Source organism: Chelonia mydas, chromosome 11, assembly GCF_015237465.2.
Source record: "Chelonia mydas isolate rCheMyd1 chromosome 11, rCheMyd1.pri.v2, whole genome shotgun sequence".
Taxonomy (NCBI): Eukaryota; Metazoa; Chordata; order Testudines; family Cheloniidae; genus Chelonia; species Chelonia mydas.
In genome coordinates, this window is record NC_051251.2 from 1,535,981 (window position 1) to 1,556,213 (window position 20,233).

Sequence of the window (20,233 nt, forward strand, 5' to 3'; positions counted from 1 at the left end):
GCGCCGATTGGCCGCCGGAGCCGCCCGTTCGGAGGTAGTGACACAGGAGGCGGCGGCCCGGCCTGGTGCAGGGAGGGGGCGGCTGGGGCCGGTTACCGGGGAGACCGGGCAGGTGAGGGGGGGGGTCCCCGTCCTCCGAGAACCCAGGAGTCCGGCCGGGCTGGGCCCGGGGCCGCTCGGCTCCGAGGGGCCCCCCGCAGGAGGGTCCCGGCCCGAACCCCCCCCCCCGCTCCGACCTTCCCCCCCCTGAGGGGCGGCCCCGGGCCGGGGGGGGGGCTGGTCCTGCTCCCCCCCTGCTCTCCCCCCCCCCGAGGGGCGGCCCCGGGCCGGGGGGGGGCTGGTCCTGCTCTCCCCTTCCCCCCCGCCCCGAGCGGCGGCCCCGGGCCGGGGGGGGGCTGGTCCTGCTCTCCCCTCCCCCCCCCCCGAGGGGCGGCCCCGGGCCGGGGGGGGGCTGGTCCTGCTCTCCCCTTCCCCCCCCCCCCGCCCCGAGCGGCGGCCCCGGGCCGGGGGGGGGCTGGTCCTGCTCTCCCCTTCCCCCCCCCCCGCCCCGAGCGGCGGCCCCGGGCCGGGGGGGGGCTGGTCCTGCTCTCCCCGTCCCCCCCCCCGCCCCGCGCGGCGGCCCCGGGCCGGGGGGGGGCTGGTCCTGCTCTCCCCTTCCCCCCCCCCGCCCCGAGCGGCGGCCCCGGGCCGGGGGGGGGCTGGTCCTGCTCTCCCCTTCCCCCCCCCCCGAGCGGCGGCCCCGGGCCGGGGGGGGGGCTGGTCCTGCTCCCCCCCTGCTCTGACCTTCCCCCCCCCCGAGGGGTGGCCCCGGACCGGGGAGGGGCTGGTCCTGCTCCCCCCCCCTTCTGACCCTGCCTGCTCCCCGCAGGGCCCGGCGGGCCGGCGCCATGGCGCACTTCGACACGGAGTACCAGCGCCTGGAGGCCTCCTACAGCGACTCGCCGCCGGGGGAGGAGGATCTGCTGGTGCACGTCCCCGAGGGCAGCAAATGTGAGCAGGGCCCTGGGCCTGGTCTCCGACACGCCCGGCAGGGCAGCTCCCCTGGGCTGGGGCGAGGGGCAGGGTGGAACCCCCCCGTCTCCCAAGCCCTTCTGTGGGGCGGGGGATCCTCTCGATGCCCCTAGCTATTGGCCACTGCTGCAGGCCAGACGCCGGGTCTGATCCGGAGTGGGGACTCCTATTCCTTGCCCTGTGTAAACGCAGTAGCTGCCTTTTGAGCCTGGGCCCCAGTCGGGGGCGACTGCGGGGCCCCAGCCCGCTCCGTGCCCTGGGTTGTTTCACGAGAATAACTAGCCAGTAGCAACCAACTGACCCCCCTCGCTGGGCAAACCGCCATGTAGCGAGCCCCAGTCACCCCCTTTGCCTCCTCTCTCTGCTGCAGCTCCTTGGCATCACATAGAGAACCTGGACCTCTTCTTCTCTCGCATATCCTTGCTGCATGCCGGGGGGTGGCTGCTCCAGCCCTAGCAGGATGGTCAGGCCAGCATCAGCTTGACACAGCATGTCCATCTGGCACAGATCGGAGTTGGAATAGTCGGCGCAGGTCCCGTCTCCTCCGGGTTGGGTTGCTCCCTGCCCTGTGGAGTCCAAACGGGCCAAGCAGAGGCGTTGCCACCCCTTCCCTTGTGGGAGAGGGTTGTAGGGGGACAGAAACGGGTCTCTCCTGCCCTTTGATGATGGCCTCCTGGCCATTCTTTGTCGCTCTGATTGTTAGGCTCTGGATATGTCTTTACCTCCCTCTGTGCTGGCCAGGTCCTGCCCTTGCAGACTTTAGAGAGGGCTCCGGGGGGTGGTCTGTGACTGGAGTGTTCACAATCCCTTGCTGGGGTGTGGTGGGGGGTTGGGTTTCTGGGACAGGCTAGCATTACCCTCAGCCAGGGACAGGCATGGAGGCTGGACCCACCAGCATTTTGTAGCTAAGCAGAGAGTACACTTGCTTGGCAGCCTCTGTCCTGACTGGTGGCTAGGGGGTGGCTTGGCGTGGGAGAGGTTTTCTCTCGACTGGTGGCCGGAGAGGAGGGGTTGCCAGGCTGTTCTCCTTGACTGCAGCTCCCACGTCTATAACCTGCATCAGAAGAACGGCTTCACCTGCATGCTGATTGGCGAGATCTTTGAGCTCATGTACGTCTGGAGTCCCCCTGCTCTGGGGGTGGGGATGCCGGGGAGGGGGCAGGTTCTCTCCATGCTCTCGCTGCCGTTGAGGTGAAGGGCCTTGTTCCCTTGGGCCCCAGCATTACCGCTATCCCTGCACAGCCATGGCTGAGAGTTGGGTTTCAGGGGGTGAGGTGGGAGGTTGTCAGGCCACTCCCCTTTCAATCAGGACCTGTCTCCCTCTCTCTCCCCACTCTTTTTTGGCCATCTCCATCCCCAGGAATCTGCCCCCATCGTGCCACAGACAGTGGGGTGTAACCCAGTAGCCACTCCTGGCTGTGGTATATTAGGAGTTGGGGGCAGGAGGAGCATTCCCCTCTGGGCTGCCCTTCATGGCTGCTGCCTTTCCCACAGGCAGTTCATTTTCGTGGTGGCCTTCACCACCTTCCTCGTCAGCTGCGTTGACTACGACATCCTGTTTGCCAACAAGATGGTGAATCACAGCCAGCTCTCCAGCGAGCTTGTCAAGGTGACGCTGCCAGATGCCTTTCTGCCTCCCAGCATGTGCAGCGCAAGGTAAGGGCAGCAGCCACACCTCTGCCCCCAGCCCTGGCAGCCTGCCACTCTCCAAAGGCCATGTTAGTGCGAGCTCCCTCTTTGCCCATTTCCAGACGGGAGCTAAAGATCCAGTGGGAGTGGCCAAACCTCACCCATGGCAGCCCTTGCCCTCATCATTGGTAGAGGCATGTAGCCTGCCAAGATTGCAAGTCACTGGTTTGTCTTGGTCTGAGTGGCCAAGCTGCATTGTATTCTGGGTCATGTAATCGCCAGGAGTTGCGTCTCTGGGTATGTGCTTAATGGCAGGGTTGCTGTGCGCTGTTACACAGCTGGTGCATCCCTCCCCAGATGTGGCTACATTCTGGTGGTGGGTGAAGCAATCCCTTCACAGTGTGTATAGCTTGGGCTCCTGTGGGATGAGGCTCTGCTGTGGAGCATGCCTTCTAATTGCCTTCTATGCCTAATTGCCTTCTATGACGAGATAACTGGCTCTGTGGATGAGGGGAAAGCAGTGGACGTGTTGTTCCTTGACTTTAGAAAGCTTTTGATATGGTCTCTAACAGTATTCTTGCCAGCAAGTTAAGGAAGTATGGGCTGGATGAATGGACTATAAGGTGGATAGAAAGCTGGCTAGATCGTCGGACTCAACGGGTAGTGATCAATGGCTCCATGTCTAGTTGGCAGCCGGTATGAAGCGGAGTGCCCCAAGGGTCGGTCCTGGGGCCGGTTTTGTTCAATATCTTCATAAATGATCTGGAGGATGGTGTGGATTGCACTCTCAGCAAATTTGTGGATGATACTAAAGTGGGAGGAGTGGTAGATACGCTGGAGGGCAGGGATAGGATACAGAGGGACCTAGACAAATTAGAGGATTGGGCCAAAAGAAACCTGATGCGGTTCAATAAGGATAAGTGCAGGGTCCTGCACTTAGGACAGAAGAACCCAATGCACAGCTACAGACTAGGGACCGAATGGCTAGGCAGCAGTTCTGCGGAAAAGGACCTAGGGGTTACAGTGGACGAGAAGCTGGATATGAGTCAGCAGTGTGCCCTTGTTGCCAAGAAGGCCAATGGCATTTTGGGATGTATAAGTAGGGGCATAGCGAGCAGATCGAGGGACGTGATCGTTCCCCTCTATTTGACATTGGTGAGGCCTCATCTGGAGTACTGTGTCCAGTTTTGGGCCCCACACTACAAGAAGGACGTGGATAAATTGGAGAGAGTCCAGCGAAGGGCAACAAAAATGATTAGGGGTCTGGAACACATGACTTATGAGGAGAGGCTGAGGGAACTGGGATTGTTTAGTCTGCAGAAGAGAAGAATGAGGGGGGATTTGATAGCTGCTTTCAACTACCTGAAAGGGGGTTCCAGAGAGGATGGTTCTAGACTATTCTCAGTGGTAGAAGAGGACAGGACAAGGAGTAATGGTCTCAAGTTGCAGTGGGGGAGGTTTAGGTTGGATATTAGGAAAAACTTTTTCACTAAGAGGGTGGTGAAACACTGGAATGTGTTACCTAGGGAGGTGGTAGAATCTCCTTCCTTGGAAGTTTTTAAGGTCAGGCTTGACAAAGCCTTGGCTGGGATGATTTGATTGGGGATTGGTCCTGCTTTGAGCAGGGGATTGGACTAGATGACCTCCTGAGGTCCCTTCCAACCCTGATATTCTATGATTCTATGATTAAACTGGGAGGAGTGGTAGATATGCTGGAGGGTAGGAATAGGATACAGAGGGACCAAGACAAATTAGAGGATTGGGCCAAAAGAAATCTGATGAGGTTCAACAAGGACAAGTGCAGAGTCCTGCACTTAGGACGGAAGAACCCAATGCACCGCTACAGACTTGGGACCGAATGGCTCGGCAGCAGTTCTGCAGAAAAGGACCTAGGGGTTACAGTGGACGAGAAGCTGGATATGAGTCAACAGTGTGCCCTTGTTGCCAAGAAGGCTAACGGCATTTTGGGCTGTATAAGTAGGGGCATTGCCAGCAGATCGAGGGACGTGATCGTTCCTCTCTATTCAGCATTGGTGAGGCCTCATCTGGAGTACTGTGTCCAGTTTTGGGCCCCACACTACAAGAAGGATGTGGAAGAATTGGAAACCAGACTCCAGAGGAGGGCAACAAAAATGATTAGGGGGCTGGAATACATGACTTATGAGGAGAGGCTGAGGGAACTGGGACTGTTTAGTCTGCAGAAGAGAAGAATGGGGGGATTTGATAGCTGCTTTCAACTACCTGAAATGGGGGTTCCAAAGAGGATGGATCTAGACTGTTCTCAGTGGTAGCAGACGACAGAACAAGGAGTAATGGTCTCAAGTTGCAGTGGGGGAGGTTTAGGTTGGATATTAGGAAAAACTTTTTCACTGGGAGGGTGGTGAAGCACTGGAATGCGTTACCTAGGGAGGTGGTAGAATCTCCTTCCTTGGAAGTTTTTAAGGTCAGGCTTGACAAAGCCCTGGCTGGGATGATTTAGTTGGGGATTGAGCCTGCTTTGAGCAGGGGATTGGACTAGATGACCTCCTGAGGTCCCTTCCAACCTTGATATTCTATGATTCCATGCCAAAAGGCAAGCATTGCTGTGAGTCTCTTCTCCCTTGCAGAATCCAGCAGAATGGATTTCTCATTTCCATCCTGGTGATAGCGGGGGTTTTCTGGATCCATCGGCTCATCAAATTTGTCTACAACATTTGCTGCTACTGGGAGATTCACTCCTTCTACATCAACGCTCTCAAAATCCCCATGGTGAGTGACCCTGGGGCTGGAGAAGTGGGCTGTTGTGGCTAAGCAGGAAGCTCCCGCTGCATTCGCCCCCCCAGCTCAGGGCTGCCTTGCTGAAGCTGTAGGAGAGGGGTTCACCCACCCATTGCCCTCAAGGGTTTTGGTCTCTCCCTCTTTCGGACCTCCTTTGGGAGTTAAGTAATCCTGTGTATCTCCTTACAGCTTGTTTTCAGGCAAACCCGCCCCTGCACGCTGTGTGTGTCTGGGTGTGTCGTGGGACAGCTCTGTTCTGCTGACTATCTGCCAGCCAATCACTTTGCTTTATAACCTCTAGGCTTTTCTTTGCCACACTCACAGCAGTGTCACAGCCTCAGAGGTGTAAAGCAGTTTATTCTCATGTCTTCCCCAGGAGGTGGGGCAGGATCTCTCTCCCCATGTACAGGTAGGGAAACTGAGGCATGGAGCAGCTAGGCGTTGCCCAAGGCCATGGGGGAGTCTGGCAGAGCTGGGTATTGAGCCCCAAGTCCCAGCCCAGGGTCTCCCTCAGAGAGAACTTGGATAAGTTGAGTAACAGCAGGATCCTATACATTAATTTTTGAGAGGCTATGAGCCTGTGGAATAGGCAAGGGCCTGGGACTCGAACACCTGGGTTCTCCTCCCAGACAGCTGCAAGCTTCCCATGGGGCACTGGGCATGTCCCGTCACTTCTCCGTCTGGAAAGGGGGAAGCTATGAAGGGCTCGGAGCTCTCAGTGGGACGAGTGCCTTGGCAGGAACGGAGACATCGGAACGCCACCCTTTGCGTGTGTGTGGCGATGACACGTGTAGTTCTCTAGCTCTTTCCTGCCAGCCTGGGTGGGGTGAATGAGGCTCCCCGCCCCCCCAAGGGCTGCGTTTATCCCTCACTGGGAACCCCAGAGCAGCACGCAGCAAGCATCCTGCTGAGCAGGGTGCAGCATTGATGTGAGACGGAAACACCCAGCCTGCAGCATGGCCCGTGTCTGTGGCCCGTTGGAGCAGTGCCTGCTGGGACCTGTAGTTTCTGTTGGCCGCTTTGTAGCGCTCCCCGTACAGCACTTACCCTGCGGGCCCCCGTTGGTCTCCCCCAGGTTCTAACACTGCCTCCTCTCCTCCCGGCCAGTCCAACCTGCCCTATTACACCTGGCAGGAGGTGCAGGCTCGCATTGTGCAGATCCAGAAGGAGCATCAGATCTGCATCCACAAGAAGGAGCTGACAGAGCTGGACATCTACCACCGCATCTTGCGCTTCAAGAACTACATGGTGGCCATGGTGAACAAGTCGCTGCTGCCCATCCGCTTCCACCTGCCCGGGCTGGGCGACACCATCTTCTACACCCGCGGCCTCAAGTACAACTTTGAGCTCATCTTCTTCTGGGGGCCCGGCTCGCTCTTTGAGAACGAGTGGAGCCTCAAGGCGGAGTACAAGCGGGGTGGCAACCGCCTGGAGCTGGCCGACAAGCTGAGCGCCCGCATCCTCTGGATCGGCATCGCCAACTTCATCCTCTGCCCCCTCATCCTCATCTGGCAGATCCTCTATGCCTTCTTCAGCTACACCGAGATCCTGAAGCGGGAGCCGGGCAGCCTGGGCGCCCGCTGCTGGTCGCTCTACGGCCGCTGTTACCTGCGCCACTTCAACGAGCTGGACCACGAGCTGCACTCGCGCCTCAGCAAGGGCTACAAGCCAGCCTCCAAGTACATGAACTGCTTCATCTCCCCCCTCCTCACCATCGTGGCCAAGAACGTGGCCTTCTTCGCCGGCTCCATCCTGGCCGTGCTCATCGCTCTCACCATCTACGACGAGGACGTGCTGGCCGTGGAGCACGTCCTCACCACCGTCACCCTGCTGGGCGTGGGCGTCACCATCTGCAGGTGAGACGGGCCGGCGCGGCCCGCCTGCCCTGGGGGGAAGGGGGAGGCCCTCTGCTCCCAGCCCCCCGAGGCTGCAGATCTGTCCTGGGCCACAAGTGAACATAAGTCTGCTTAGGGAGGCCCAGGACTGGAAATGGGGAGCAGTGGGTCAGGCCAGGAGTGAGAGGCACTGGCAAAAATCTTTGGGGCGGGGGGGGGAAGGAAAAGGCTGGGGCCAAAATCCTGGTGGGGGAGGGGGGGTTGCATATCAGGACTGAGGGGCATTGGCAGAGCTAGTGTGGGGCCCGTCTGGGGTGGCAGGGGGCTGCAGGTCGGGACTGAGAGGCACTGGCAGGGCTGGGAGTGAGCAGAGCTGGAGTAGCAGGAGGCTGCAGGTTAGGGCTGGGGTAGCAGGGGGCTGCGGATCGGGACTGAGGGGCACCGGCAGGGCTGTTGGAGAAGCTCTCGCAGCCCTTCTCTAGGCATGATCTCCCCCCAGCATGAGACTCCAGGCTGGGGTTCTCTGGGAAGTGCTGTCCTTTCTATCCTTGTCCTGCTCCCCCTATAGGTCCTTCATCCCCGACCAGCACCTGGTGTTCTGCCCGGAGCAGCTGCTGCGGGTGATCCTGGCACACATCCACTACATGCCTGACCACTGGCAGGCCAACGCCCACCGCTACGAGACCCGGGACGAGTTTTCTCAGCTCTTCCAGTACAAAGCGGTGAGCCCGGCCGCTCTGGCTAGCTCGGAACCGGGACAGGATTGGACTGGCTCTGGCGCTCAGCCAGGGGCACTCGCGGCGCCCGGGGGGGCAGGGCCGGGGTCTCTGACACACGGGTGCCACCTCAGGGCCGCTGTCTGTCGGGCTGCGATGCCCGGAGAGAGGCTGGTGCATGCGAAGGGGCGGGGCTGGGGCCGTGGGCCGTGTGTGTGTTGGCTCAGCAGCTCCTGTGTGGTTCCCCAGAGCAAGGGATGTGGGTGCGTGGGTGGGGGACCATTGGTCAGCTGGGGGCAGAACACTGCGGGGGCGATGCTGACGTGGGGCTGCTGTTCCAGGAACGTTCCCTGGGCGGCCCCTCCCAGTCACCGTGCAGCAGCCCCCTCGGGCTGCTCTTGTCGCTGCCAGCTGAGCGCCCACCTCTCCCTTCCCAGGTGTTCATCCTGGAGGAGCTGCTGAGCCCCATCGTTACCCCCTTGATCCTCATCTTCTGCCTGCGGCCCAAGTCCCTGGAGATCATCGACTTCTTCCGGAACTTCACTGTGGAGGTGGTGGGTGTGGGCGACACCTGCTCCTTCGCACAGATGGACGTGCGCCAGCATGGGCACCCGGCGGTAGGGCCCGCCTGCAGCATGGCGTGTGCTGGCGCGTTCCCTTCCCCCTCCCCCTGCACATGGGGGTCCTGCCTGTGGCTGGAACCGAGGCGTGGGCTGACATCACCCATGGAGTTCTGCCAAGCAGCCTGTAGTGAGAGAGCTCTTACACGCTGCACCTCTGCAGCGGCTGCCAGCCCCAGAATACTTGAGGCCAGGCTGCGCCAATCAAGCTGAAGTGTTGCATGGTGGGACCTGTAGTCTCAGTGGGCTGGGTTGTTGCAATCTCATATCTAACATCCAGGCACGCTCTGTGGGGTGCCCTGTCCCTTGGGTGCATTAGCCCAGCTGGCCAGGTGAGGGCTCGTGCCCTGGAGTGGGGGCACGTGATGCTGCCCCTGGGTCTTGGAAGGCCCTGGAGCTGGGTGTGCTTGGCTATGGTGCGCTTCTCCTCCAGCGAGCCGTGTCCCAGCGTCTGCGTGAGGCCGAGCTGCAGCTGCTGGGGGGGTTCCTGGTTTTGTGCGTTGATGGGTTTTGTGCAGCCTGGCCCTTTGGGGCTCCCCAGGCCCCCCGGTGGGTGTATAGCAGGCCTTGGGCGGGTCCAAGGCTGGGTGTGGAGTGGACCCCCTCACCCCACCTGTGTGCTTTGCAGTGGATGTCAGCGGGAAAGACCGAGGCCTCCATCTACCAGCAGGCCGAGGATGGCAAGACTGAGCTGTCCCTCATGCACTTCGCCATCACCAACCCCAAGTGGCAGCCGCCCCGCGAGAGCACGGCCTTCATCGGCTTCCTCAAGGAGCGCGTGCTGCGCGACAGCAGCGTGGCGCTGGCCCAGCAGGCCGTGCTGCCTGACAACGCCCTCTTCACCTCCATCCAGTCCCTGCAGTCAGAGTCCGAGGTGCCCCAGCTGCGGCGGTCGTGCGTGGGCGGGAGAGGAAGGGCTCTGGTGCTCCAAGGCTGCCTGGAGGGCAGGGGTCTTGCAGTTGCCCAGCATTGTCTAGCTAGCCCAGCGGGGCTGGCTCAGGTGGCTGGTGCAGTGAGTTTGCTGGGTCTGAACTGGGGTTGGGTTTCCAGGGAGGGCTGGGCCCGTCTCTGAGGGTGTCAGCATGTTCTGGCCTGTGATCAGGCAGAAGGGGCTGCCGAGGAGGGTGGGGTGTTCTGGGGTTCTGCCCGGCAGCATGGGGGGCTATAGGATCTGGAGTGCCCCAGGGAGCTGGGTTGGGGAGGGGGCCTGTCCAGGGCTGTGACTCCCCCACTTCTCACTGCAGCCTCACAGCCTGATTGCCAACGTGATCGCGGGCTCCTCGGCCCTGGGGTACGCAAGCCACGAGCTGCAGGCCTCCCGCCAGCTCTCCGAGGTGGCTTCTGCCCTGCGCTCCTTCTCCCCACTGCAATCAGCCCAGCAAAGTCACAGCGGCTTCCAGACGTCCGGGTCCCATGTGGAGGGGGCACCGCCCCGGGCCCACAGCACCATGACGGCTTCCGGGTAAGAGTCTGCTGAGCTGCGCCAGGCACCTACTCAGTGATCAGGGACCTTGCGAAGCCCAGGCCCTGCTCCTGAGGTGCTGGGTGCCCGTCGTGTGCCTGAGACCGAAGGGATTGCTCCCCTGGGCCCATGCTGCCCCTGGGCACTGCTGGGAGCAGCTCACAGCGCCTCCTGCTGGCACGCTCTGCGGTCCGTTCCTCGCCCACGTGCCTGGGGACTAGTCCCTGCAAGGGCGGGGAAACTGGGCTGCTCTGAGCCCTCCTCTGCAATGGAGCAGGTTACACAGATGACTAGAACAGGAATTGCCCCGAGGGCTGGCTCCTTAAGTGACTGCTCCGCCCCAGGAGGGGGTGCTGGAGTGCTCCTGACCCCCTGCAATGGGACACTGCCGCAGCCTCGGACACTGGCTGTCAGTCCCCTGCTTTGGGGTCTGTGGCCCTTGGGGGGTCCTGTGTTGGGGCTGGACCCCACTGAGCGAAGCCTACATGTCTGGGCAGAGGGGGCCCTTTCTGAACCAGTGCAGGGAGTGAGTGAGGTGTCACCATGGGACACCCCGTAGCCCAGCAGTGCAGTGGGGCTGGGCAGGGGCACTTCCCTGATCGGCTTGAGAAGGGCTGTGCTGGATCCCATGGGCCTGCTAGGGCCTCGCCCCTGGCCAGCAGACCCCCCACCCCCACAGCCCTTCTCTGTGTCCCGGCTGCAGCACAGATGCCAGAACAGCGAGCTCAGGGAGCAGTGCCTGGGAGGCCCAGCTACAGAGCCTGATCCTGTCGGAATACGCCTCCACGGAGATGAGCCTCCATGCGCTCTACATGCACGAGGTGAGCGGCCTGCGCCCCAGGCCAGGGCTCAGACACCGGGGGCCAGGGCGGGAGAGGGCAGCTCGCGTGGGGGTCTGCCTGCCGAGGCAGGCTCGCAGCACTGGGGGTGCAGGGCGGCCTGACAGCTGGAGAGAGGTGTGCTGTACCCAGGGGGAAGGGTGGTCCAGCAGAGACAGCCAGGCACATATCCTTCTCTGCAGTGCTCCCCGGCGCTGGCTGGCTCTGCAGGGCCCCACATGCCACCCCGGAGCGCGGGAGGGCGAGGGCTAGTGCAGAACGGCCCCCATCCTGCACTGGAGTCGCAGAGGGAGCGGCGAGACCTGGCAGTGCAGGGGGAGAGGGAAGGAGCCAGCACCACCGTGGGGCTGCCACGGGGCCACCGCGGCGGGGCCGCTTTGCCCTGGGCTCCTGCGGGCTGGATGTGGGGTGGGGCCGTGGCTCTGTCCCCCTCCCTGCTTGCCTGACCCGCCCCGTCGTGTTGTGCGCAGTTGCACAAGCAGCACACCCAGAGCGAGCCCGAGCGGCACGTCTGGCACCGGCGGGAGAGCGACGAGAGCGGGGAGAGTGCCCCGGAGGAGCCGGACGCTCAGAAGGGCGCCCCCGCCGCCATCCCCCGCTCTGCCAGCTACCCCTTCTCCTCGCCGCGCCAGGCCGTGGAGGAGTCGGCCACCCTGCAGACGGGCTTCCAGCGCCGGTACGGCGGCATCACAGGTACGTGCTGGGGCCGCTGGGCGCCACGGCTGGGGCGGCCTCGTGCTGTGGGACCCCCCTCCAGACGGGTCCCCCACTCCAGGCGGAGCCTGGGAACCTCTCAACATATTCCCTGTCCCCCTGGCCAAGGGGCGCTGGCAGCACGGCCTTCGGAACATGCCGTGGGTCCACGCGCTGGCTTGTCGTCGTCGGGGCGCTGGGTCATTGTTTAAATGCCAGCAAAGCGTTGGAGATTCCCCCTCCCCCCCCACGTGCCAGGAGATCGGCTGGGGCTGGTGGCTGGCAGGTGCCACTGCGCGGTAGCCCTGGGAGCCCTGCTTATCCCTGGCTGGCAGTGTGTGTGTTGAGGAGAGTGCCATGGTGCCGTGCCGTGATGTTCCCATGTCACCCTGCGTGCTTTGGGGAGGAGCCTCTACCGGGGAGCTGTTGGCTCCCACCCAGTAACAGCCCCTCCCTCGGGGGGGTTGGAGAGATTGACGTAGAGCCCCCGGACTGGTGTCCTGCTGGCACCAGAGCCTGTCTCACCCGCATCTACACGTTCTCTGACTCTTCTGTGCCCATGCCGCAGATCCGGGCACAGTGCACAGAGCCCCATCGCACTTCTCCCGCCTGCCTCTCGGGGGCTGGGCTGAGGACGGACAGTCGGTGCGACACCCGGAGCCAGTTCCAGAGGAGAGCTCAGAGGATGAGCTTCCGCCTCAGATACACAAGGTACAGCCCAGGTGCCCGCCCTGTGCCCGGCTCTGCTGGGGGTGGGAGTGGTGTGTGCAGGGCATTGCTTACCCGGGTAGTGAATGCTGCCCTGACTGGGTGGGGCTGGGACTGCTGGCAGGCCGGTGGCGGTAACTCTCTCCCCAGGAGAAATTAAAAAGACAGGGACTTTTCAGCCTGAAAAAGAGCCAGCTAAGGGTGGCTCTGGTAGAGGTCTATAAGATCGTGACTGGTGTGAAGAAGGTGAATAGGGCAGTGTTGTTTACCCCTTCCCATAACACTAGAGCCAGGGGTCACCCAGTGACATTAGCAGGCAGCAGGTTTAAAACAAACAGAAGGAAGTATTTCTTCACACAGCCAACCTGTGGAACTCCTTGCCAGGGGATGTTGTGAAGGCCTAAAGTATAACTGGGTTCAAAAAAAACTAGATAAAGTTCCTGGAGAATAGGTCCAGCAATGGCTACTAGCCAGGATGGGCAGGGTCACAACCCCCTGCTCTGGGTGTCCCTAAGCCTCTGACTGCCAGAAGCTGGGAATGGGTGACAGGCTGGATCATTCGATAATTGCTGAGTTCTGTTCATTCCCTCTGAAGCACCTGGCCCCAGCCCCTGTCAGAGGCAGGGCGCAGGGCTGGATGGCCACTGGCCTGACCCAGCATGGCTCTCTCTTCCAGGTGTAGCTCTGGGGGCTGAGGATCGCATGGGATTCTGGACTCTGGAGCAGCCTGGGCAGCAGGACCTGGGGTCCCGACCCCCTCGCCTGTCCCCCAGAGGTGGGGCGGGCAGAGGTGCCTAGCGCTGGCGTTCATGCCCAAGGGACAGAACCACCACGTCAGCGCCTTGCAGTGGAAGCTTCTGTACAGACGTGTGTCAAACCAACGTCACTCTGGCTCGCGTTGGGTGAATGCGTGTGTGAGTACATACGTGTGTCCGTGTCCGCATATGTGTTGTCCGTGTGGGAGGGAATCGGCAAGAGCTGCACGGAGCACCGCAGAGCCTGCGAGAGGCCAGCGACCCGCAGCTGGCAGGGGGAGCGCCGAGTTCCGGCTGCCGGCAGGAGAGGCTACTGTGGAGTCCCTGAGCAGAGCCAGCGACGCCTCTTCCACAGTCCAAATAAAGACCCACTTCGAGCTGCAGCCGGCCCGGCCCAGCCCAGGTTCCCGCCGGGGGAGGGACGCATCTGAATCTATTTTTGTAAGAAGGGTGGAGAGCTGGTTTCCCCCGAGGCCGAGCGGGCTGGAGTCCGACCCTGCTGGGAGAGGGACTGGCTCAGGCTTTACAAGGCCGCACCCTCCTGCAAAGCCCATGCAGCTGCGTGTGTTCTGGCCCCGAGCTGTCCTGTCTGTGGTGCAGGGGGTGCCACGGCTCCCGGCTCAGTGCTCCCCCCAAGTGATCCCCCGCCCCACTTGCTGCTATTGTCCATGAGTCAAGGCGGCTGAACTCCTCTAGCCTCAGAGCGCAGACAGCCTGGCCAGCAGCAAAGTGAACCCCCCACGCTGCCCCTCCAGCATGCCAAAGCCCTGCTGTCTCGGGGCTAGAGGGGAGCTCCACCTCCAGGGCCTCTCTGCTGAACCTGCCGGCCAGCGGGCTGCTTCTCGTACTGGCCCTGGCCCTCTGGGAACTACACCGAGCCCCCCTCCAGCAGCCTCCAGGGCGGGGAGAGGCACACTCCTCTGCCCCGGCCCCCTCAGTCAACACTAACCTAGCAAGTCAAAGGAAAGAATCAGGTGACTAAAGTAGCTTTGTCCCCCCTTTCCCCCCTTCCCTGGTGCTATGGGGAAGCCCAGCCCAAGGGGAAGTCTGGCCTGGGCCCCTATCATCTGACAGGACCCCTTGCTGGTTAGCTGGGGCCACACTGTGCCTCTGAATGGTCCCTGGGCCAGGATCACTTCCCCTCAGCAGGGTCCCATCCTGCTGCAGGCCACTAGCAGGGCCCTGTTGCAGTGCCAAACAACGGCTTCCATCCTGCTGCCAGGAGATCTCCTTCGGGCCGTCTCAGCTTTTCAGCTAGTCCCCCCTGGCCCCGAGAGACCCTGAGCCCACGGGGCAACTCCAGTTCCATCTCCCCTTCCCCGACTTGGAGCCGGGAGCCTCTGCCCAGTGCATTCGGCCTTCAGGTTCAGGGGAGGTTCTGCTACACCTGTTCTGTCTGCCCCGTGTGGCCATCGCTGTGATTTCAGGGCTGCTCTCCGGCCCCAGGTCCTGCTGGCGCCCTCCCAGCTGGGGGCCCTGCAGACGCTATCCCAAGCTGGAGCTGACTGCGGGAGCCGGCAGGCACCAGGCATCCAGTCTCCATGGCAGAACTGGGGCCAGGGGGGAGAGGCAAACCAGACCCCCCCCATCATAGGTGGCCGGTGGGGTTGGGGGGGCTATGCTGCTGCCTCCCTGTATGACCTCAGAGGTCCAGGGGACCCGCCGCCCCGCCCCCCACCAACTACTGGAGTTCATTATAAATTATTAGCACAGGGGCGGCCAATCACGGCACGGGGAGTGGGAGGCTTCAGCCAATCAGAGTACAGCTCTCCTAGGTTTTGTGAGTGACAGCGGCAGCTCCAGGCTGATTGCTAACCCCTTCTCCCTGCATCCACAACTGACAATCGCCCGCATGGCCCCCCCAGCCCCGCTCCTTCGGCCTCAGACCGCGGTGCCCTGTTCCCCCAGCGCTGACCCCTCCTAAGAGCCCAACCGCTGCGCTCCCTGCCCGAGCCAGTGCTCGGGCTCGGCCCCATGGTGCTCTGCACTGTACCGCTGGGGGGCAGGACTCCTGGGTTCTCTCCCCAGCTCTGCCACTGGCTTGCTGTGTGATGTTGGGGCGGATCACTTGGCTGACTCTGTAAAGCAGGGCTGAGGAGGCTCCCCTGCGGCCCGGGCTGCTCTGGCATCCTGCCTGTCGGGCAGAGCACTGACTTCCGGCCGTGGGGGGGCTCTGCTGCCTGTTCCTTCAATACCCCCACCCGGTTCCTCTGACGGGGCTTGGGACCCCCTGCCTCTCTGTGGTGCAAGCCCTGAGCTTTACTAGCCCAGCGTACTGGTGCTTTACAGGTTTGATGAGGGACAAGGTGCTTCAGTGGCCTTTGAAACAGGGCAAGTCTCCAGCACACCATTGCCAGGCCGGCCCCTCTCTGCCCTGGGGCCTAGACCAGCCAGACCTCAGGCTCCCGGCCGGGTATGGACCCCTTCACAGCAGGGAATGCTCTCCCTCGGCCAGGCATGGCCAGAGCGCCTCCCGCAGCGGTCTCCAGCCAGTGTGGCCCTGGCAGGGGCTGTGCGCTCTGGGAAATGTAGTCTCCATGGGTCGCACCCCCGCATTAGTGGCTGCCCTCGGCCGTGCTCTGTACATAGTGGCTGGGCAGAGCTTGTCCCCCCTGCCGCTGCGCTCAGCCCAGAGCTCCTGTTCTTAGAGCATCTCCAAGCCTGAGCTGCAGCCTCCCCCAGGAGAGCTCTGTGCCCCAGCGAAGGCTGGGCCTTTCTGAAGGGGGGCTGGCAGCTGCGGCTCCTGGAGGCGGGGGCAGGGAGGCAAGGCCTGGAGCAGCCGGAGAACCTTGCCATGTGCTGTGCTTGTATCTGTCCGTCTCCTGTGTGCCCGTGTGCATGGCAAGTTGCCCCCCCACCCCCGTTCCACTTGTGACCCCGGCGGGGGGTGTGCGGGCGCGGAGCTCTTTGGGAATGTGCTGGCTAGACAAGCTCGCGCCCCTCGCTGTAGAGCCATTTAATAAAGGGGGCATTTCATTCATGCCGGTGTCTGGGCCTGTGTTAAAGGGGAAGTTGCTCACCCTGTGTCCTGGGAATCCAGCCGGGGTGCTCACGGGGTGCGTGCCCCAGCGCTGGAGCCCTGATCAAGCCCTGTGCCCCTGCAGGAACAGCCGAGAGCTGCAGCAACAGGGAGCAAAGGGTGGCTCTGACCTGCTGCCCTGGGCGGAAGAGCTAGAAACCCTGGCCCAGTCTGTGCCCTGGAGCCCAGCTTGGCTGCGGCCTGTCCCGTTCTCTCAGCCTGCTGCTTAGGGAAGGTCAGCGGGGCCTGGCTCGCCGCTGGCCCTGGGCCAGGCCGGACCACTTCCTGGGGCCCAACCAGTGCTCGGTACGCAGGCTGAGGCTGCTCTGCCAGGCGATTAAAACTGCAGCCCCCTCCCTCTTCCACTGCCTGACAGCCTAGGCGTGCCCTAGTCCCTGCCAGGACACAAGCCGAGCCTGGATCGGAGCACCTGCAGGGAGGAGCACTGCTGTGGGGAAGGGGAGAGGGAAGGGCAGCCTCAGGGAGGCCATGTGGGAAAGGGAAGCCTGGCCCGGCCCAGCCTCGGGGCTCAAGGTACTGGGCTGGGTGCACTGGAAGTGGGTGCAGGGCACAACGGTCCCACTGAGGTGATGGGAGCCACTCCCAGGAGGCTCTTGGGAACCCGGGTACTCTTGAGAGCCCTGTTAGTGCCTTCCTCGCAGACTGGCTGAGCTGGGTCCAATGCGAGTCAGTGGGGCGGGGGTGGGGGGGCTGCCGCTGGACTCCTGCAAAGGCCTGGCCTGGCGGAGGTGCTCTCAAGTAGGTTGTTTTCTTGTTGGTCGAGCCAGCTGCTCTTGGAGGCAGAGATCTGTGTACCAGCAGCCTCCCTTCCCTTGGGAAGCAATATGTGAGGATTGCAGGTTGTCACCGACCCGCATGAGCAGGCCACAGCCCCAGCTTTGGAAGGGCTTGGGGAGGCCCCATTCAGTGGGCCAGACCCCCTGGGGGTCTCTCCTCCAGGGGAAGCCACACAGCTTCATCGCCCCCTGGGGCTGGACCTCTGGGTACTGCAGGCCCCCTACTCCCCCCTGTGAGCTCCGGCCAGGGCATTGAGTCCCACCGTGACAGACCCCACCAGAGACTTGTCTGCTCTTCGGGGCCTAATGCACCTCGCCCGGCGTCTGCAGGGGGGTCAGCCGTTCCCCGGACCCAGCACAGGGAGGCCTTGGGTAGCCCCTGGAATGAAGGCTAAAGCAGGGTCCATGCTGGTCGCCCAGAGCCCAGCCACACTGTAGTGAACCCCATTGTTCAAGCTCCGTCTGTCTCTGTCTGACCTCCTTGGCCAGACACCAGGTGAGTCCCGACTCCTGCCAGCAGCCAGCTCTGATCTCCTCCCTCTCCCGGCCTCTTCTCCAGCTGGGGCCTGTTGCTTAGCCTCCCTGGGGAGCGGTGGGGAAACCTGCCCCCTGGTCCTTGGTTGCCAGGTGTCAATGTCAGGGCAGTTGGACTTACCATGGTCTTTTCAAATGCTCCATTGCTGGGGGGACCTAGCACCAGACACCCACACCCCTGGTTCTTGGCCTGCCCTCAGAGCAAACGGTAGTAATGCAGCATAGGAGGGAAACTGAGGCACAGACAGGACTCCTACAAATATTCCCACTTCCTCACAGGTGGGTGTCTTTAAACCTCCTCCCTTTCCTCAGAGGTAAGTGTGATTTTTTTATGGCCAGTAGCATGAGCCTTGTATCTCCAAAGGAGGAGAGATGGGTCTTTATCTGTCTGTCCAGCTCTGAGGGCCAGTGCAGCACCCAGATCTCTTGCACGCTAAGCTGCTTCAACACCAAATGATTCTTTACTTCATAACGAGACAGCTCCGAGGTGCTTGCTGGCCATTTAGCGCTGGAGAGCAGGAGGCTGGGCTCATGGGGGCAGCTCTGGGAGGCCAGAGAGCTACCTTCTAGTCTCTGCTCTTATGGGCCTGTCCCTTGATCCCTCGGTGCTAATGGGCCCCTGGCAAGGCGTCTGGGGGGCTCAGCTTGCAGAGTGACAAGCACCAGCCAGGAGCCACAAGCTAACTAAGAGAAATACCAATGACCTGCCCTCCTGCGAGGAGGCATACGGCTGCTGCCTCCTGTCACGGAGTCCCCGGGCGATGCTCTGGATCTGCTCCCCATGAAGCCAGGCAGGACTCTGGGGAAGTCTCCTCTCTGGGAGCAGCCTGTCTGCAGGACACACAGCTCACCCGGCTTCCCCCTTCCTGGGTCTGACCTCAGAGCATTCAGCCTCCTCTGCCCCTCCGTGCGCTTCCCACAGCGAGTCCACCCAGGCGGGGTCCTGGGGAAGCCAGAGGGTCCTGCCCCCCAACTCCGCAGTCAGACGTGACTCTCAGCCAGCCAGTAAAACAGAAGGTTTATTAGATGACAGGAACATGGTCTAAAACAGAGCTTGTAGGTGCAGAGAACAGGACCCCTCAGCCGGGTCCATTTTGGGGGGCAGTGAGCCAGACAACCACGTCTGCCCTTCACTCCATGTCCCAGCCAGCCTCAAACTGAAACTCCCTCCAGCCCCCGCTCCTCTGGGCTTTGTCCCTGTCCCGGGCCAGGAGGTCACCGGATTCCTTTGTTCTCCAACCCTTTAGCTCTCACCTTGCGCGGGGGAAGGGCCAGGCCATGGGTGGCCAGGAAACAGGGTGTCGCCCATTCTCTGTGTCCAGACCCCTGCACACACCTGCTCTCTAGGGCTCTGCAACGATCATACACCCTTATCCCACCACCTAGAGACTTAAGAACTGCCTAGGGGAAACTGAGGCACCCCTACACTATTCAGAGGAAACATTAAGAACAGTCCCGCTTCGTCACACCTCCTTTTGCTCTTGTTTTTATTACACAGCCAATGCAGAGGCATTAACCCACCCACATTCTCCACCCTGCCCCCTCAGCCGCCACAGCAAGGGCGGCGTCATGGTTAAAAACACACCCACACAAAGCTGCCACGAACAGCACAATTGGTGCGTGTCAAGGTCAAGCCCTCGAAAGTGAGGAGATGGCAGAGAAGCAGCTGCCCGCGCAGTCGTAAGTCCCCTTGCGTGTCCCACTTGTGCACGGAATGGGGCAGGGCCTACAGAGCAAATATGAACTGCTGGGGGCGTTAGACAATGTCCGAGTGCTTCTGCACCAGGGCAGTTCTCCGGAAGGGAAAGGATTGGGCACCAATGTAACGTCCTGCCAGCTCCGGCACTATTCACCGCTGCTCAGAGGCGATAGGGATCATGCCGTATAATGCCTGCAAAGGGCTAAGTAAACCCAAATCCCCTCCCTGCGTCCTGCTGACAGGGGAGGCCCCGGACTGTGCTTTTTTTTCAGGGTGACCTCGGCTTCCCTCTTTCCACCGGGGCTGAAGGGTGGAAGTGGACGAGTCAGTTTCACAGTGGTCCCAGTCAATGTCTCGTCAGTATCAATTTCCAGTTCCCCCCCCCAGGACAGGGGTTTGTTTCTGTGCTTTCCTCTCTCCCAGAAGGGGAGGGCCGGGTTGCTTAAGGTCACTGAGCATCTTTGCAAATCAGACCCTTCCTGCCTCGATGTCCCAACACTGGACATTTTGGGCATTCAGCGGGGACGCGGCGTGGTGGCGTCTAGGCCCTCAGGGGGCTGAGAGGAGGGGTGGGTCTGGTTTCCAGGCTGGTCTCATTACTGATTACCCATGCTCCTAGGGAGGAGAGCCTGGACTTTGCCTCCGCGCGGCCCAAGGTGTGTCAGTGCCATGCGATCAGGATTCCCTCGTTTCCAGGTCCAGGGCACAAGACGCTGTAGTGGCCCCACGCGGGAGGATTCCCAAGTCCGAGGCATGGCTGCTTGGCACACAACCCTCTCGACACCAAAGTCCCTCGTCCCTAAACGAGACACAAACTGCAGCAATGCCCTGGGCCTGCCATGCAGGGGCAGGGCAGCTAAATATACCCTGGCAGAGAGCCCGGCAGGCGGCTGGGTGCCTCCTGCCCTAGGTGACCTTTCTCCAGGAGGGTGTGTGGGTCCCGCTCACTCACCCTGCGGCGGGCAGGATGTGTCAGTGGGGCAGGCGCTGCAGCTGACTGGCTGGGATCAATGGAGGGTGGTCAGAGCAGGGATCTGCTTCAACCAGGAGCCCTTCCCCCAGACCAGTTCCCTGCTCTGGTGTGACTTCCCCAGTGACTGCTGATGCCCTGGCCAGGTGCATGAAGGGGCACAGGGCTGGGGGCCACCCACGCCGTGGT

At 61.9% G+C, this 20,233-nt stretch overlaps 2 protein-coding genes across 3 annotated transcripts in view; both read left to right on the forward strand.

Moving 5' to 3' along the window:
- The first annotated feature begins 11 nt into the window (after nt 1–11).
- ATG9A (autophagy related 9A) lies at nt 12–16,005 on the forward strand. 2 transcript variants are annotated; one of them, XM_037913229.1, is made up of 15 exons: nt 12–34; nt 869–990; nt 1,382–1,425; nt 2,057–2,121; nt 2,506–2,667; nt 5,247–5,388; nt 6,505–7,253; nt 7,801–7,954; nt 8,386–8,565; nt 9,197–9,442; nt 9,813–10,030; nt 10,734–10,851; nt 11,340–11,562; nt 12,131–12,273; nt 12,947–16,005. In XM_037913229.1, the coding sequence occupies exons 2-15, from the start codon at nt 888–890 to the stop codon at nt 12,950–12,952; spliced, it is 2,553 nt and encodes an 850-aa protein (XP_037769157.1). In that variant the 5' UTR covers nt 12–34; nt 869–887; the 3' UTR covers nt 12,953–16,005. The 2 variants fall into 2 exon arrangements, with proteins under 2 accessions (XP_037769157.1, XP_037769155.1); XM_037913227.1 differs by having other exon boundaries at nt 16–112.
- The window catches only part of ABCB6 (ATP binding cassette subfamily B member 6 (Langereis blood group)), a 53,101-nt gene continuing 34,668 nt past the window's right edge, over nt 1,801–20,233 (forward strand). The window contains exons 1-2 of the mRNA XM_043524945.1: nt 1,801–1,807; nt 3,687–3,702. The gene's annotated coding sequence lies outside the window, so the exon portion shown is untranslated. The remainder of the gene's footprint in view (nt 1,808–3,686; nt 3,703–20,233) is intronic.